General features: G+C 39.7%; 1 protein-coding gene across 2 annotated transcripts in view; it reads right to left on the bottom strand.

Moving 5' to 3' along the window:
* The window catches only part of LOC123976878, a 19,560-nt gene extending 8,622 nt beyond the window's left edge, over positions 1–10,938 (bottom strand). Inside the window, exons 1-8 of one of the 2 annotated variants that reach the window (XM_046059259.1) lie at positions 10,713–10,938; positions 6,066–6,127; positions 5,640–5,660; positions 5,181–5,453; positions 4,684–4,771; positions 3,690–3,916; positions 2,606–2,893; positions 2,004–2,182 (exon numbers count right to left, since the gene is read on the bottom strand). In XM_046059259.1, coding sequence (XP_045915215.1) covers positions 2,004–2,182; positions 2,606–2,893; positions 3,690–3,916; positions 4,684–4,771; positions 5,181–5,453; positions 5,640–5,660; positions 6,066–6,111 — 1,122 coding nt within the window. In that variant the 5' untranslated portion in view covers positions 6,112–6,127; positions 10,713–10,938. The remainder of the gene's footprint in view (positions 1–2,003; positions 2,183–2,605; positions 2,894–3,689; positions 3,917–4,683; positions 4,772–5,180; positions 5,454–5,639; positions 5,661–6,065; positions 6,128–10,712) is intronic. The other variant, XM_046059260.1, reaches the window with a different exon arrangement.
* Between the last annotated feature and the right edge of the window lie 6,401 nt (positions 10,939–17,339).

Below are 17,339 nucleotides of genomic sequence, written 5' to 3'. Positions count from 1 at the left end.
AACACTGAACTCAAATGCATCTTTACTATTTCAAGCTAGTGATATGACATATTGTCCAAAACATCATTTAATAGTATCTACAAAGCAATCAGTCTCTGCAGCTGTTTCTGGGTTGTTTACAATGAGTCAGTCATCTGTCTGCAGTGTTTTAATTGGACCATAAATTAAAGTGCAATTTAGAAGGAATGCTGGTTAGGGAATAATTGGTTATTTACTGTCACCTATTTCTAAAAATCTGATAATTTAGCCAATAAACCATTTGGTAAAGCAGTAAATGTCTCTGATTATTAGTTTAAGTCATATAAAAGCGATTTTGTTTTGTCTGAATTAGTTTCAAATTAAGATAGCTTGGTTGTAAATTAACATTTGGTCCTTCAGAATTACATCAGTGCTGAGTTTGATTATCTTTATTATAAGATTTAATCTGTTTGTAATGGGTTTATAATTTCTCCATACATCTAGATAACAACAATTTGTTATGTTAGGATATAGCCTCTCTGTGCTTTGTTTATACAGCTGGTCTGAAAGGATACAACAACTGTTTCTTTTTAACTAACTCAGTAAATTAAGGTTTATTTTGACCAAACCAGAGTTGGAGATTGGAAAGTGGAAAGTGGAAGGCCGCCTGTTTTGGTCTGAGACGCTGGTGCTCTAGTACAACATTTAGCAGCAGGGAATGTCTCATAAAGCTCCTTTAACAAATCTCGAACTGGGGACGATGAGTGGAGGGTTGTGGTGATAGAAAGTTAATTAACAACTCCCCTAAATCATCCAATTAGCCAGCATTGGGCAGGTGAATTGAAGGAGAGCAAAGATTTTAAATTGCCAATTGAAAACAATCAATGTTTTTCATTTGTTTTATTTTTGTCCTCATAGGCTTTGAGGGCATCACAATTAATTCTTAATTGAATAATTTTATACAGAATTGACGTTTTAAGAATTACAAACAGTAATGTTGATTCCTCAAATGGCTTTTTTGTAGTGAATGAACCGTTTACAATAAATCATGAGCAATAATGCAAACTAAAAATATTATTTTGTTTACATGGTGAGTGCTAAACAGAGTCTCTATCTGACAACACAGGGTGATCTATATTCTACTAAAATTCAGCTAACATTTGTATTAAAATATAGTATAAAAATTTCTAAAAAGCATTTTCTTTCCCAAATAATAATGAGTTCCCTGTGCAAATGCAGTGCAATTTCAGGTGCAGGTACAAAAAGTATCTGGTGCAACAGCACTCTTTGCTGCCAGGCTTGAGACTCTAAGTTGTGCTTGTACTTCATTAAAAATGGAAAGGATATTTTAAACATTTTAAATGTGTAGAAACTGCTTCCTGTAGCTCAAAGCTTCCCCACTGGAGTATGTTTGTCTCATAAGTCTCCTAAATATAGTCAATTACTAAGAAATGAATGCAGAAGTGTGGTCAAGAGTGAAGTGTGAATCTTTTAATTTAATTTGTAGTGGTTTACTTCATATATCATACACGTGAATTCCTTCTGTTCTTTTACTTTCACATTAAGCTGTTTAACGCATTTAGTTGCTGCTCCTATTCAATGGGATTTACAGTGACCTAAGCAGGAGGAATATAGAAAATATTTAGATCAACAACTTATGACTAGTTTTCAAAAGACAGATATGACAGACACACTTGTGTCTCTGGAAGGTTAATGTACAACATATAGGTGTGAGAGAAGAGAAAAGACATTCACAGAGCTAGAAATCCTATGTTTCTGTGAGTTTTCCTCAGCCGTGCTGATGTCTGTAAATTTGGCTGTAACCATATGTTGACCAGCTGACCATGCTGACTCACAGCAGGAACAGAACCCTCCTTAAGCCTTTTAATCCTTTCCCAGCCAACACAGCCACACAAACACACACACCTAACTCTACACCTCTCCATTCCACCAGAGCCCTTTCTTATTCCTATGGCAGTGACTCTACAATATTCCTCCGTCACAGAGAAATGAAGAATGGCGGTAATGCACTAGGTGGGTGTTACCTGTCTAAAAGCCTCGCCGTCTCCTTTGCCAGCCTGCTGAGCAATGAGCATCAGCTTCTTGTTTTTCTCCTTCCTCTTATGAATTTTATAGAGACAGGACAGCAAGCACACCAGCAGCATGAGAGCGATCAGACACAGCAGGGAGAGGATGGCTACAGTCAGGGGAGGCAGCTTATAGGCTGAGGGAAGAAAACAAAAACATCCACAGAGAAAAATAATAAGTCTTCTGTGACTGCAGGAATTCTGTCAGACTGACTTTGCTGTGTAGCTTTTCATCTTTCATCTCAGTGTCTTGTGAAAACTGAATCTTGTTTTAATTAAGTTTATCTAGTTAAAGATTACATTTCTTCTCCGGTGCAGCTTAGGATATCTAAATGAAAGGTCATCAGTTAAAGCGTGGCAGTCTCATTTGTTTCCATTATCTGTGTCACTGTTATCACATCCTTGATTGTGTTTTGCTTTTATGCCACAGTTTCATTATTTCCACTTAGACTAGACTTTGACACAAAAGGTTTGGTTGCAAAGTCCAAATGGCTCCATAAAATGGGCAATATCACAAAGCAATGTACTGTAAAAACGTACTACAGTATTCTTTCTCTTACCGTCTGCCTCTATGTAGACATGAGCCACAGGATACCCAGACAGGTCTGTCACTTTGAAGACACCCGTGTCAGCCACATGGACCTTCTTCATGATGAGCTCTGATCCCTGCACACTCAGCCTGCCCTCTAGCTGAGGGTCCAGCGGTGTCACCAGAACCCCCTGATCCAGGATGACCTGGTCCTGATTGTCTGATTTGCGCCTGTAGACAATGTTAACATTGGAATGGTGCACATAGAGTTTCATCTTCAGGTTTGCTCCATACGAAAGGTGCATGAAGTTCTGGTGCTCTGTGGAGAACCAAAGGCAGAAATGTAAACCGATGTACAGCGTATATGAATAGCCTAGCAATGTGTATATGCTAATGTAGACACATTTCTAGGGTTTGTTAGTGGTAACAGCATAAACAGCTAAACACACACATACAATTGCACCGCCAACCTGAATATCTACTAATGTGGACGAGACACGATGCACATTTCACACCTGCAGATACATCGATAGACAGGAGATATACACATATACACTTTTTAGAGGAATGTTGGTTAATCAGTCTGTCAGTCCATTCAGCTTAGGTGTAACATTTGGCTCCCTAACCTTTATTAAAGTAAATGTGTTCCTGATATAGTTTTAATCTTTAATAGATGCAGGGGGGTGGTGATGGGGCAGTGGATAAGACGGGAGGTTGAACCTCATTTTAAATACATTAATTAAAACCTTGTGAACTTTTCTGAGATTATGGCTTGAGGATTTTTTTTTAATTAATACAGTCAAGAATGAGATTATGCTGACAGTGACTCTAGGCCAAGATGAAAACTGTGAAACGTAAAAAGAACACTAACACTATTTGCACTTTTATGATAAAGGTATGGACAACTAACACTTTGTGAAGAGTATGAAGGCTTATATCAGAACTTGGCATATCACATTTCTCAGCAATTCAAGTACTGTGCCAACATCAGCACTCCACTTACATGGGACACATATAACACCAGCATGTGCAGAATAACGACACATGCACATAACGCTGACAGATCAGTCAATTAAAGCTGAGAGGATGCAGCAAAATCACAGATGTTTCTTCACCTCTGACATTCAGACAGTTCCTCCTCCTCACTTTGCCGTCACGGTCCAGCACTGTGAAGCTCCCCTCGTCCGTCATCCTCACCGAGTGCAGCATCACCCGTTTCTCCGACACACTGAGTCGCCCCACATATTCTTCTGCTGACACCGCTGTCTGATTATACAGCATCACAGATGGAGACTCTGTTGCATGCTGCATCTCAGTCTGATTGGGATGAGCCAGACTGGGCCTTAAAAATAAAATTGAAGACAATAGATGTTTCCTAAACTAGCACATGAGCAATCAATGTAAATCTACTTCAACCCAATCAGTAATGTTGCAGCAGGTGTTTTACCTTGTGATGGAAATTTGATATTTTATATACTGTATGTTTACTGTTTTACCTTGTATGCTGCATTATTATAGACCTATGTTTCACTGTGTGGTGTTTGATAATTTTATTATGTTGCAGCTAGGTGAAGGTTCCAATAGGAATGTAGCTCGTTAGAAGGTTTCCTTGTCTGACCGTCCTTATTAGGCCTTCATCTCAGGGCAGTTGGTTCCAACAACATTAGAGTGTAAAGTCACCTGTTTCTTCAGTGGCTCTTGGTCTTACACTCTGCAGACTGGTTGCACTCTATATGTTTGTCTGACCCTTTGCAAAGAATAAAACCCTTAAATGACGTCTGGATTGAATTCTTTATTTCAGAAGACTTAAGGAAAATTTCCATTACAACCTCTAATTGCCGCTGTTGTGTCATCACTGATTCGGGTGTGGTCAGAGGTTTGTTACAGTTAGCAGCAGCATGTGTCGTAGTCCTAATTATTTCTTTATTTTAACAGGGACCTTACAGATAAAAACTGTTTCACAGTTCACAAGCTAATTTTACAGCTTCCGTCCCGGTGCGTTTTTTAAATTTAGGCCAAAACAAATAAACAATCTGTAATAGACTCCGTATATATACACATTTATGAATCCTATTTTCCCCTCTTGTGACGCACTTTCGCCCACCGTACCTGAACTCCAGGGTGATGGGTCCTTTGACTTGGTTGAGATGGATGTAGTAAGTTTCTCCATACTTCACCACTTGCTCCAAAGCACAGTCTGCTCAACAAGACCAGAGGAAATAAAAGTCAAAGCAGGATCTTGGTGACAGAGCTTTGTCATGATGTGGTGAAAGTTACTGTGCACAAATCAATTCTGTTTCAGCAGATTATCAATGATGAAATAGTTTTATAGTTGGTTGTGTGATTAACATTAATGCTAAATCTTTAGACCTTAACAGAATATTCTATTTTTATCCATCCAATCTCTAATCAGAATTTATGTTATACAAATAAAACCCTGTGAACTTATACAACATGATTTGGTGGATTACACATGGTCTTTTGTGATATAACAAATAGTGCTAATCTTTAGGATTCTACTGTTCGCTCCCTGAAAAGACTTCAGTCAGGGGGACCCTTCCTAACGCTCTCCCCACCTCCGGATAAGAGTGCAGCAGACCGCTTACCCCTGACAATGAGGATGAGGTGCTTGGCTAAGTTGGGTGTAGTGGGGTTCCTCATAATGTACAACCCCTCGTTCTCCTCCTGCACGTCCTCCAGCACCAGGTGGCCCAGAGAGTTGATATGGCCCTGTGGAGTCATCACCCGGCCTGCTTGCAGTAGAACTACCTCAGCGGAGCGATTGTACCTGGGTTTGAACACAACCTCACTAACGTTCCCAGGCGAGACATCGATGTGAATGTCCTCCCCAAAGAAGGCTGTCCTGTGTTCCTCTTTGACTGGTAGAAACAATCAAGATGTTTTATTAGATATTATAGTTAACATGCTATTTCTTATTTACTTTATCTGCCCAGGTATGAAACCAATTATACTATGACTGTATCTTTTCTCATACGTATAATTTGTACACTCTCAAAAAGCATTCCTGGTCATGTATTACAATACAAATAAGCATGCACGTTTACCTTTCAAAGTTGCTGACACAACTGTGAAAGAACAGATAGAGAGGAGTTTATTTTAAAATACATCTTTTTTTAGTTGTGTGCTGATTTGTACAAAGAGCTCTAAATGAGTCAGAGTTCCTTTGTTCTTATTGAAAAACCACTTCCCCAAAAAGTATGAAAGTATTTGAAATGTAAATACTTCACATACTGGCAGCTAAAAATAGACCAGATGTAAACACAATCTGACTTTCTCATTAGAAAAGGAAGAAAAACAATAAGTGAAAATTAAATATATCACAAAACAACTTAAAATAGCTTCCTGGGTGTGGTTTTCATAGAATATATGCAAATCATTCAGTTGAAATAAATTCAGTTTTGCTGAAAGTCTGTTTCAGCTGTTCATTTATCTAAACCTGCTCCCAAGTGACTGATTATGTTTGTGCTTACCAGTGCAGAACAGGGCGCTAATCACAGCAGGGCTGATTACTTTCATCTTGAATCGTCTGTCTCTGAAAAAAAGAATCCCACAACAATTATGTATAGCTTTTCATTTTATGATTATGGCTCCAAAGGATCAATTCATGACTCTAAAAAGAGACATCTACCGTAACTATATCAAGATGGGATAATTTTATGTGACATAAGCATATTTTTCTTTAAAAGAGACTTGATTTCTACAATAGCATATTTGGGTTATTGTAGTTATTTAAAAGATTTCCAAGATTAAAGTGGTACACTTACAAGTCATTAATAATGCAAGACAAGAGTCAGAGCAGACATAAGAGAAGAGGTGGAGCTTTCAGATTCTCATAATAATGGTTGGTGAAAGTAGCTTAGATGTTATTTACTGCATAGAGCCTTTAATAACACAAGCACATCTGAAAAATATAATTGTTTGAGTTTTTTCTTGTAAATTTGTGACTTTATTCTCATAATATCTATATTTTTTTCTTGCAAATGTATTGCTTTATAATCTCAGAGAATATTAGATTTTTTTCCTTGTAAGTTTACAACTTTAACTCCTCCCCTGGCTCCGTAATTGTATTCACTGTCGAAGCTTTCTTACATTAAAGATGTATTGCTAATTTGGGTAAGGGTTTAATTATGCATCTCTGCCAGCTTTAATCTGTGTGCTCAAGTTGAAGAGAAGTTCTCTCCCCCTTCCCCTCTGCACCAGCCCGCTACACTAAATAGCATTTCACAAATTAGCAATTCAAATGCCTCAGGGCCAACCTTCCTTGACAAGAAAATCTATAGTGTTGCTGTAAAGTAAAATACACTATTAAATTTTATAGATAATGCGTCTTCAAAGCAGAGAGAGACGTGTGCTTGTGAGTCACTGTGTGCAGCTCTCTTGCTGAGTCAATCAGCTCCCAACTCACGACACATGATGACAAACCAGAGAGAGAGGAAGAAAGGAGAAACAGTGAAGGAAGAGAGGGTATGCCAGAGAGTACGAGAGGGCAGGAGAGATATACACGCAAGAGTACGTGGTCATCCTATTAGGTCGATGAGAGCCAGCTGGCATGAGGAGACTCTTTGACCTTTCACGACTACTGCATTGGATTAGACTAAGCAGTAGTAGCACCGAGTTAAAGTGGGATAATTAGATGAATAGATAATGGGAGAGATAGAGAGTAATGGCTGAAAAGAGAAGGAGATTTGAATGGAAAACAAAATTACTAACAACTCTTCTCAAAGCACTCTGATCCTTGCCAAGTCTGGTCAAGTAGAACTCTATTAATTCTGAAGAGTTGAAATTACATGAAGTATGGATGTCAAATTTCCCAAAACAACAACAGCACCGCCACAACAAAATGACTATTTTCCGCAAGAATTTCAATGTGTATGAGGGCGTGTGAGTATTATATTATGAGAGACTGACTGAAAAATATGATTATGAAAATAATAGCATGCATTGCTTCATTCATCTACACTACAACACCATCGTCTGCTACACTTTCAATTGGACAACAACTAGCAATCCAGTTGTTTCTGACCTCAGTCTCAACAACAAGATGACTGAAACTACTGACTTCAAAAAGCCTGTTGAAGTGAATTAGGGGGGAAATGCACCAACAGCCATGGGCTGAAAGAGTGACTGAGTGATATACTCTTTTAATGTGGCCTTACTGAATCGTTTATATAGACCCAAAAAAAGATACCAAATGCCTGTATGATATTAGTTTTCACTAAAATGAGATACCTCTCCAGCTTAATACATGCTATGAATTCTAGCTTGCAAAAATTATAAAAATATAAAGCGGCTTTCAGAGTTCTGCAAAATCAGTGAAGTTGAGTGCTGTTTGTATGCACTGCAGCATTATGGAATAGAGTGCATCTATAGACTCTGAAAGAGAGAACAATTTAAAGCCATTGTATTTCTGCCAGCTTCTTCAGAGGAGAGTTTAGAGTGCCATTTAAAGAAAAAAACAAAAGAAAAAGCCCATCCACTTTCCATCTGCACACAAACAGACACAAAGTCACTTCCAAATAACACCCTATAAAGTGGTCCGAAAATGTTCTCAAGAGGGTCCTTGTCTTTCAGCGAAACACAGTAATAACAGCATATTTTCTAATCGGTCCCCAGTGAAACAGGTTTGAATCGTCTTCCTTTGATATTCTACAGAGCCATTAACAAAGACATAATTCACACGTTTAATACACTGATGGAGATAACTATACATCTGAAAAGAAAATGAGAGATGTGCTGCTGATTGTATTAAGTTTATACTGCAAGTCATTGGCAAGTTGCACACAAAAATGTATTCAGTAAAGTGCAGACAGAGTAGTGATTGTGCATCGAATGCACAATCAAGCTGTGTAGAGAGACTACACAAGGCCAAGTTTTCCCCCCTTACAACCCACAAAGAAAAGTTCTGCTGTCCTAATTGGGTGCCTGATGGATAAAAAACTAAACTTTAACACATTCTCAGCAAGTACAATCTGATAAAAACTGGAGGGAAGATGAAGCCTTGGCCAGTGTTTCTACACAACGTTAAATAGGCTGCCTTGGGTGGGGAGGGGGGGGTGCTGTAATTAAAGGTGGAAATTCTGGAAAAAATACTCTTTCACCACTGACTGTCCTGGATAAAAGATTCAGCTAAGAACCCTGAGATACAGATACAACCATTGTCCTTTGGCTGAGGGTGTGATATAAATTCTGTCTGACTCTAAATGGGGTCACTGCTCTCCTGTCTCCTGTTATGACCAATTAGATCAATCGGACTGTACGAGACGCAGCATTCGGTGAAGTGAGTGTGACACATCCAGCAGCCTCCTCGAGGTGAGAGGCGTGGAGGTTACATCTTTCAGGCTGATCTCATCAAGCTGACATCCATCCTGACATAAGAGCCTCTTTCCCCCTCATCTCTGCTCTCCCACACAAGCTAGGAGGGCGGTAGCATCATGCCTCCATCCTCCTCTTGATACAGTATTGTCTGCTTCTCTCTGTCTCTATTTTTCTATTCCTCCTCTGAAAAAATTCTGTCTAGTTCAGTCTTTTCTTCCCTTTGTTGTCTTCTTTATCCTCTCCTTAATTCACCTTGTAACTGAGTCCTATGATGTTCAGACTGATATACTGGTTTGCTGTATACTGGGCAAGTATCACCCTAATAATAAATATATTTTATAGTCGTCTTGACATCGCTGTGATGGTTTCTCCATGTCCGGTTGGTATTTTAAGACAGAGCTCTCTCTACCATTGCTGCTAACTGCTAATTTTATTAACCTGAATTTAAGAGCTGTGTCCTGATGTTCACAATGCCATACAGAGGTTCTTCAATTTATCCGTTTTTTAACATGAGTCAAATGTAATAGTTCAATGGCACTTAAAAATGGTTCCCCTCTCTTGGCCATCTGCTTCTCTGCACTTTCCTCTTCTGCACCTCCACCTCCAATCCCCCTCGTTCCCCCTCCTCACACTTTACGCAGCCCATTCAGCCAGGAGCATCTGCTGGTGCAGCCAAGGGTGTGTCACGACCGGCATGAATGGGGCTGTCCCGTTATGGGGATGTCCGGGTGGAAGATGGAGTAAATGAGACGGGAAGAATGAATGACTGAAGACTGGACAGAGTTTGGGGTTGTACCACCACTGCCAGACACTCTAATGCCAGAATCAGTGCATAATATATTCATCTTTTATGTCCCAGGATCCCAGCATGCATTCTCTCTTTATCTCTGCAGTTTCTTTCCCTCAAAGACATAGTTTGGGTGATGGTTTGTGCATCTCCCTTAGCATTGGTGAGCTAATAATACGTAATAATACATAGTTTTGGTTAAGATCAAGCAAAAATCTGTGAACATGTTGTTAGAGGAGATTTGTTATGAATCAAATCGCATAGCTTACTTGTTTCCTTCTAAGATGTCTTGGTTTGCTCCATTCATAGGAAATCAGGTACTGTCCTCATTCCTCAACACTCTGTTAATGGCTCTTCTATGTGACAAATACTTAGTCAGCGGCTCTAATGGGTGCATGTACATTGCGTAACCATTTCCACTGGGATGGACCAGAAAATACCTGATTCAGAGGGGGATATCCCGAATACAAGACATGATAATGCACCACAGTCTTGGCAACATTAAATGTGGTCCGATTATTAGCAACAGCGTGCAAATACGGTGTTAATTTTAGAAGTGTCCAAGACATCAGCAGAAAGATTAGTGAATTCATATAATTAACCCAAATATTTGAATACGGAAGGAGGCCATTCTGTGCACGAATACCTTATTCAGTAATGTCTTGTCTGAGCAATGCTTGACTTCCTGTCTGGATAATGTGGATTTTATAGTTTTTTTCATGCATTTCAGAAGGTTAACCTCTTCTGATATGTCTGGAAACCGTTAATTGTTTTATTCTTGAGTGGAGGTGCCTGTGGTTGCAGCCATCCTGTATTCCTTCGCTGCCTTGCTGTTGGTTACACGCCCTAAATCAGCCGTTACTGCCGTGTGGGACCGCTCAACACAAGCAAATAGTCAAAACAGCGAAGGAAAAACTGCAGAATTTAACCCACTACCTCCCTGCTTGAACGAAATATTGAGGGGAAAAAGAGCAATTTCTGTAATATACAGTCATAATTGGATGATGGTAATTACCTTTGTCAAGCCTCGAATCCGAAAATCACTGGACTGGGAGGGGCTCAGGAGGGATGCTTCCTGGAAATCGACTTTTTTTTCCTTTATTTCTTGAATCTCGTCCACCCCATCGCCCCCAGACCGACAACAACAGACTTCAATGGGGCCGGATCGGGAGCAACTGGAGACTTTCGGTTGATCTCGGGTTTGTGGACCATTTGAGGTCGGCGGTGTTCGTGAATCTTCGGTATAAATCGCTTGGAGCCACGAGCAGCCGCTCTGCAGTTTAACCTCAGGGCACCATTATACATGCACGATTTCTCCAATCTGATGTTCATGTATCTGGTCAAGCAGCTACAAATCCCAAAGTTATTTTATCATCTCGTCATTGTCCGGTGTCCTGCCTCCCCCTCATTCCCTGTGTTTTCCTGCCGTTTTGCCATCCTCGTGTCCCAGCCTGTGTGTGTGTGTGTGCGTGTGCGTGTGTGTGCGTGTGCGTGTGTGTGCGTGTGCGTGTGTGTTTTGGACTTCTGACTGACTGATGGTGTGTTTCCCTGGCTCATTTCCGCACTTATGATGTGTTCATAACACATCAGTTCTGGTGTAAGGTAGATGAGATAAAGTGGGTTGACCTGCCAGTCTTATTTGCACCATAGCAGCATTGAATTCTCAAGAATATGGAGTATCTTGACAGTGTGTCCAGGGGCGCCCCCAGAAAATTTTCCCAGGGGTGGCCAGATGGGGCCACTGAAAATCCTGGGGTTGTACACTAAACCAAAAGCCATAAATGAATTTCAGGAATTCTATTATGCAGAATGGACTAGTTGAATACTACATAAAAATATGAGATAAGAATCACAGATTTTATATACTTTGGTTTCTTATTTTACAGTTAAAATTGTCTATTGTCCGTAGACTAAAACCAGTTCAGTTAACATTCCATAAAAATCCTGTTTGATGTGTTGTCTGTACGCGTTAGGCAATTAATTGTTCTTTAAATAGGCAAGTTAACCTTTTCCTTAAAAAGACAAATACAGCTTTTATTTGTAGGAGTGTATTGATGGGGAGGAACAAAACATTTACTGGGAACAAGCCTACTCAAAGATTACAGACAGCATGGAGAAATAAATATTTTTCTTTAAATTCAAATTGAAATATATACGATATGTGTCTGTATAGAGTTGTGTAATTATTTGTTAACATACTGAGTTTGGTGTTATTCTTTGGTGTTACAAACAACTAAGATAGTTATTCTTGAAATATCCCACTTTTTAACAACCGATTTGACCAGTGTCATATTTATATGTAAAAATGGTGGGGGGGGCACCAACCATTTCAAAACATAAATACCAGTAAAACTACAATACTCTTTCTTGCTTCTGTGTTTTTTAACATGTCAACAAACAGCATGGCTCCACAAAACACCTAATATGAGAGAGAGAGAGAGAGAGAGAGGAGAGCATTGACACAAGTTACAGTACCACTGTCACAAACCTAGATTAATAATACAATATTTAAGCAGACACGTCCAGAACAAACGAGCCTACTGGGCCATAAGCAAAGAGCAGTGAGCTCAACACCACTGAGGTCAACAACCACGCACACAGACAAGGTTTTAGGGATCCAGAGATCCAGAGATCCTGCAATCGTAATGGAAAGACTGTCGGCCAACATATGTCCCATTCCCTGCTCCGTACCTTTCATAAAGCGCAGCGAGCAGCAAACTGGCCTAATAATCCCGAATAATAAGGCAGTATGAAAGTGGCTATATGACAACAACATTATGACAACAACGTTAATCCGTAGCCGGCGGTTTCTCCTCTGGGCAAACTTCTGGGTGACTGAAGTTTTTCAGACAGTCCGCCGACTCGTCGTGGCCCCGCAGTGTTTGTTGTGCTGCTCACTGGAGCGCCTGTTAGCTTGCTGTTAGCGATGGTGCCAACCTGTTGCTATCTGCAGACTAATAACTCACACACAGTACAATACTAGCCAGGCTACTAACTGTCTCTGTACATTAATTAAATTAGACTTTTTTTTCTTCTGCAGCTTGTTGCTGCCTCCACAGGTAACACACACATTCGGCACAACACCGGTGTCCTCCGCTCCGCACTGCCTGTTAGTCACAATTTTAGAAACACGACAGGCATCTACATGGACGAATCGGAGGCACTTGTATGCTGCTATTCACCTTTTAACTCAAACCAGGGGGTTACATAATATAAACAGTTTATGCATATGCTCCTTGCCAGGGGGGCACTGGGGTGGCCACCCTGCTCCGTACCTTTCATAAAGCGCAGCGAGCAGCCCTCCCTTGGCAGCGCCATTGACAGTCTCAGCTGCAGTTAACTAATATTAGCCATCTCCAAGGTCCTGATTCTTTCCCAGTCCTTTATGTTGCTGCCTCACGTAGAGCTGACCTGTAGGCTACTTCTCTGTTTGTGGTGGAGACCCTGATTTTTTTCTTTCTCAGCCTCAATTTCAATACATTTCCTGAAGCCAGTCTTTATTTTCTGAATTTTTACTGACAAATAAAGTTACATATGTACAGAATTGAATTATACACTGATATTATCCTTGCAACACAAACAAGCAGAAGTGGGTAGATTACTGAAAATCTTTACTCAAGCAAAAGTACAATTACTCCCATGAAAAAATCTCCATCTCACAAACCTATTCAAGTAAAAGCCTATAAAAATAGGCTACTTGGTCTATGAACTATTCAAGGTATACGTAACTTTGTGTTTTACAGTAATATTGTGTTCAATATATATCTTCACAAGTGATTAAATGCTGCAAAACAAGTCTCAAGTCCTTTTTGGGTTGGAAGTAGCCACCGTGCAACATGGTCATTTATAGGGAATACACAATATCTCTAATTTAGTGAGCTGTCAAATTAACTCTTCAGTTCTATTAAACACCATCAGATTCCTATCACAGTTTGATTTAAAGTGTCCTGTACCGAGTGTTAGGGGGTAACTAAGCTAAATACATTATTCGGTGAAAGTGATTGCAGCTGCATCCCCTGGTATTTCTCCTGGTATATTAAATGTCGCCTATGAAATTTACTCAGTCGAGCCAAATAAGCCAAAAATATGTAGTGATAAGCGCATTTGATCAATGTGCACAGCAAAGTCTCTGATAAGGAACTTAAGAGGTGGATGCATTATTCGACAGAACAGATGTTCTTGGCTGCCTGCCGAGATTTTCATCCACCTATTTTCTCAGCATATAGGTCTGTGAGTGTATGAAATTCTTTGTGTCAAAAAGTCCCAAAATATGAGCTGGTAACTGTGTTTGACCCTCAAGTTTCTGAAAACAAACAGCGGTGGATGCATTTTTCAGCAAAACTGGTTTTCTACCTGCCAAGATTCATCGTATACAGTGCATAGCATAGAGTACACCTTGACAGATATCTTAGAAAAACATCCATCTCACTTTAAAATTAATATTTTCAATAGGATCCTATACAATATGATATCCATGCAAATTTGGTTTGTTGGTTTTCAAATTAAATTAGTCACTGCCAAAGGCAAAATTTGAACTATTCTAACAAAAAGATTTATGATAATGGTGCAAAATTGAGTAGACCCCAATGAATGTCTTAGGAGAAAACCCTTTTACAATTACAATTAACATTTGAGTCTAATCAATCATCACACAGGTGATAATTGACAATTAAGAGCGGTATTTCAGGGAGAAAATCTACTCCCATTCAATGCTGATGAAATGGCACCACATGAATAATGAAATTTCGCAAGACCTGAGAAGAAAATAATTTCTTTGCACAAAGGTTATAATAAAATTAATAAAGCATTGTTAATAGGTTTTTCAAAAAGGATGGAAGCTCACTGAGACGTCCGGGCCATCCACAGAAGTTCCCACCCTGTCAAGAGTGTTTTGTGATTAGAGAAGTTGAAGAAAATCAGCATGCAAGTTCATGCACAGTTGGCTAAATCGTCAAACAGCGGTAAGTGTTTCTCATAACACCATACGACGCTCACTGCAGAGGAGTGGCATGCATGGCTGTTGTCCACGAAGCCAATGCTGAGCCTGTGCACAAAAAGGCCTGTCTAGAATTTGCCAGGGCCCATGTTGACAAAGGTGAAGGCCAGTGGGACTGTGTACATTAGAGTGATGATACAATGATTTATCTTTTTGGCTTTGATGGGATCCAAACTGTATGGTGTCAAGGGTGAGGTGTACAATGAAAAATGCACGGTACCGATAGTAAAGCATGGTGGTGGCATTCTTGTGTGGGGCTGCATTCTTGTGTGGGGCTACATGTGTATGTTGTGCAATGTTTAAGCTACAGGATGAAGTTACTAAATAATGCAGTTTAAACCCCTCTACTGGCCACTCTTTTTATATGTGTTGAGAAACACTATCTACTGTATACATGAGTTCTAATAAGGTTTAAAACTGACTCTCTCTGCATGACGAGTCTTTGCTCCAAGGAGTGACAATGATTTCTCCTCTTTGTGAACACTTTTTAAATGTGAATAGAAAAGAATCCAGGTGTAGGGCAATTATCACCAGGCATGTGTGTGAGTACACAAGAAGGTATAAACAAACAAAAAATTAGTGTCAGCAAAAATATAAGAAGAAGACCAGTTTGGCAAATCCCTGGGAGGCATTCAGTTGTAAGCAATGCATTGCAAAGAATGATAGGATTTCAGCAATAAGTGGTTGATTTACCCTATTTATGTAATCAGAAAATGTTTTGATCTTGAAATCTGTCCCTTTGATTTGCAAAGTTCTAAAAGTGTTAATTTATGGATGCTTGCACATTAGGTGTCTCTATTTATAGCTAAAGTTAAGACTTTGTGGCTCTGGTAGAGGTAGGGGAGGACACACAGTAGAGTGAGGGAGCACAGTAAGGACGCAGCACAGAAGACTCACCGGGACTTTCCACATAGCTAGGTGTAGTTGAGATGTCACGTTTAGCAATAAGCATGCCAAGGCCACAGAGAGGCAGAGCCGTGTTCGGTCAGGCAGATATCTCTGCTCTGCTGACCAGCCGCATGGTGAATCCATTACAGCCACTTCTATCAATCTGGGAATTTCCACAGAACCAGGTGCGGTCAGGAAAGAGAGCCAAAAGATGGCATCATGCTTAGAAACACAGTTATAAAAAGGAGGTCCAAAAGAAGTTGAAAATCAGTTGTTACATGCCGTCATGTCAACTCAGGTCTCTCTTCTGGCAACAGAATGGGAGTATATTTGGCATCGATCTCTGACCCTCTCTGAAACTTTTGTACTCTAATTGGTGTCTGTTTATGCTGAAAATGAAAATGTTGGCAAAAGTTCAAGCTTTCTCATCCGGCTAAGTCTTGAATTTTTTACACAACATGTGCTGCAGGTGGTTTGGGAGTTGCATTGCATAGATGGCATCATGAATTAACAAATGTGCTGTGAAATAGAGAAGTAGAGAAGAGAACAACAAGGTAATGACCCAAAACACACAACTAAGCCCACTGGTTCATTTATGAGGAAGCAAAAGGTGAACGTGCCCTCAACCCAAGGGAACACTTGGGGGGTTCTGAAATGACAAGCTGAACATCACTCTCCTCCAGCATCCAGGATCTGAAAAGATTAATTCTTCAAGAGTGGAGAAAGATAGATGTTGCTGTATGTTGTGAACTTGTTCATTCAATGTCTAGAAGACCTGGTGCTTCTTAAAAATGAACGAGGCCGTACAAAATATGAGATTTAGAAGAATTTGTTTTAGGGTGTACTTGTTTATGCTGTGCACTGTATGAAATGCCCAATGTCGAGTCCAAACAGCCCAAAATATGAGCTGGTAACTGTGTTTGACCCTCAAGTGTCTAAAAACAAACATAAGAGGTGGGTGTGTTGTTCAGCAAAACTGATTGTCTACCTGCTGAGATTTGTGGATGTAGCCTATGTATACATATGCATTCTTGTGACATTATATTATCTTGTGACAATAGCATAAAAATATGACATGAACGCTGTTATGCTCATCTGACAGAGGTCATAAAATACAGTGGACACACAATGGGCAGATGATGCAGCTGTGCAAATAATTGGCCTTGATTTAAAATGTGTTAACATTGGTGACAATAATTGCTGAGCGTCTGCTTTGATATGAGTTACATTATTTCAATTTCCCAGAAACATTTAGGTTAGCATAATAAATCATAAATATGTTCAAAATGCACGATGATCACTTTCTGGGTTATTCAATAATAATATACAATCAGAATATAAATAAATACAGATGCAGATGAATAAACAATATAAACGTATTGTGCCAATAGAAATGATTCCTGTGGCTCTGAGCAAAATACAGAATGCAGGCTTTTATTCATGTGCAGGAGTTTGTTAAACAGGTAGCAGCTACAGAGAGAAAATATACCGTTCTGGCAGTGACAACTCTGAGATTAGTATTATTAGCACAGTGAACCTGTGTGCAGACAAACTCCATCAAAAGTCTCTGGGTGCAATTAAGAGTCTTGGGATGCACCCCAGCTTTCATATAAATGAACAAAGCCCCGCCAACATGGCTTGGATTTAAAGATTTTTAATGTAAACTTGTTGAAAAAATGAGTAGGCGTACTCTCTTTTACAGATTAATAGGCTGTTCCATAATGGAAAAATGTTGCCTGAGGATCACGTTCAGACAAA

The sequence above is a fragment of the Micropterus dolomieu genome, linkage group LG09, assembly GCF_021292245.1.
Source record: "Micropterus dolomieu isolate WLL.071019.BEF.003 ecotype Adirondacks linkage group LG09, ASM2129224v1, whole genome shotgun sequence".
Lineage (NCBI taxonomy): Eukaryota > Metazoa > Chordata > Actinopteri > Centrarchiformes > Centrarchidae > Micropterus > Micropterus dolomieu.
The sequence above is the reverse complement of the archived record's forward strand: the minus strand, read 5'-3'. Positions and strand labels throughout refer to the sequence as shown.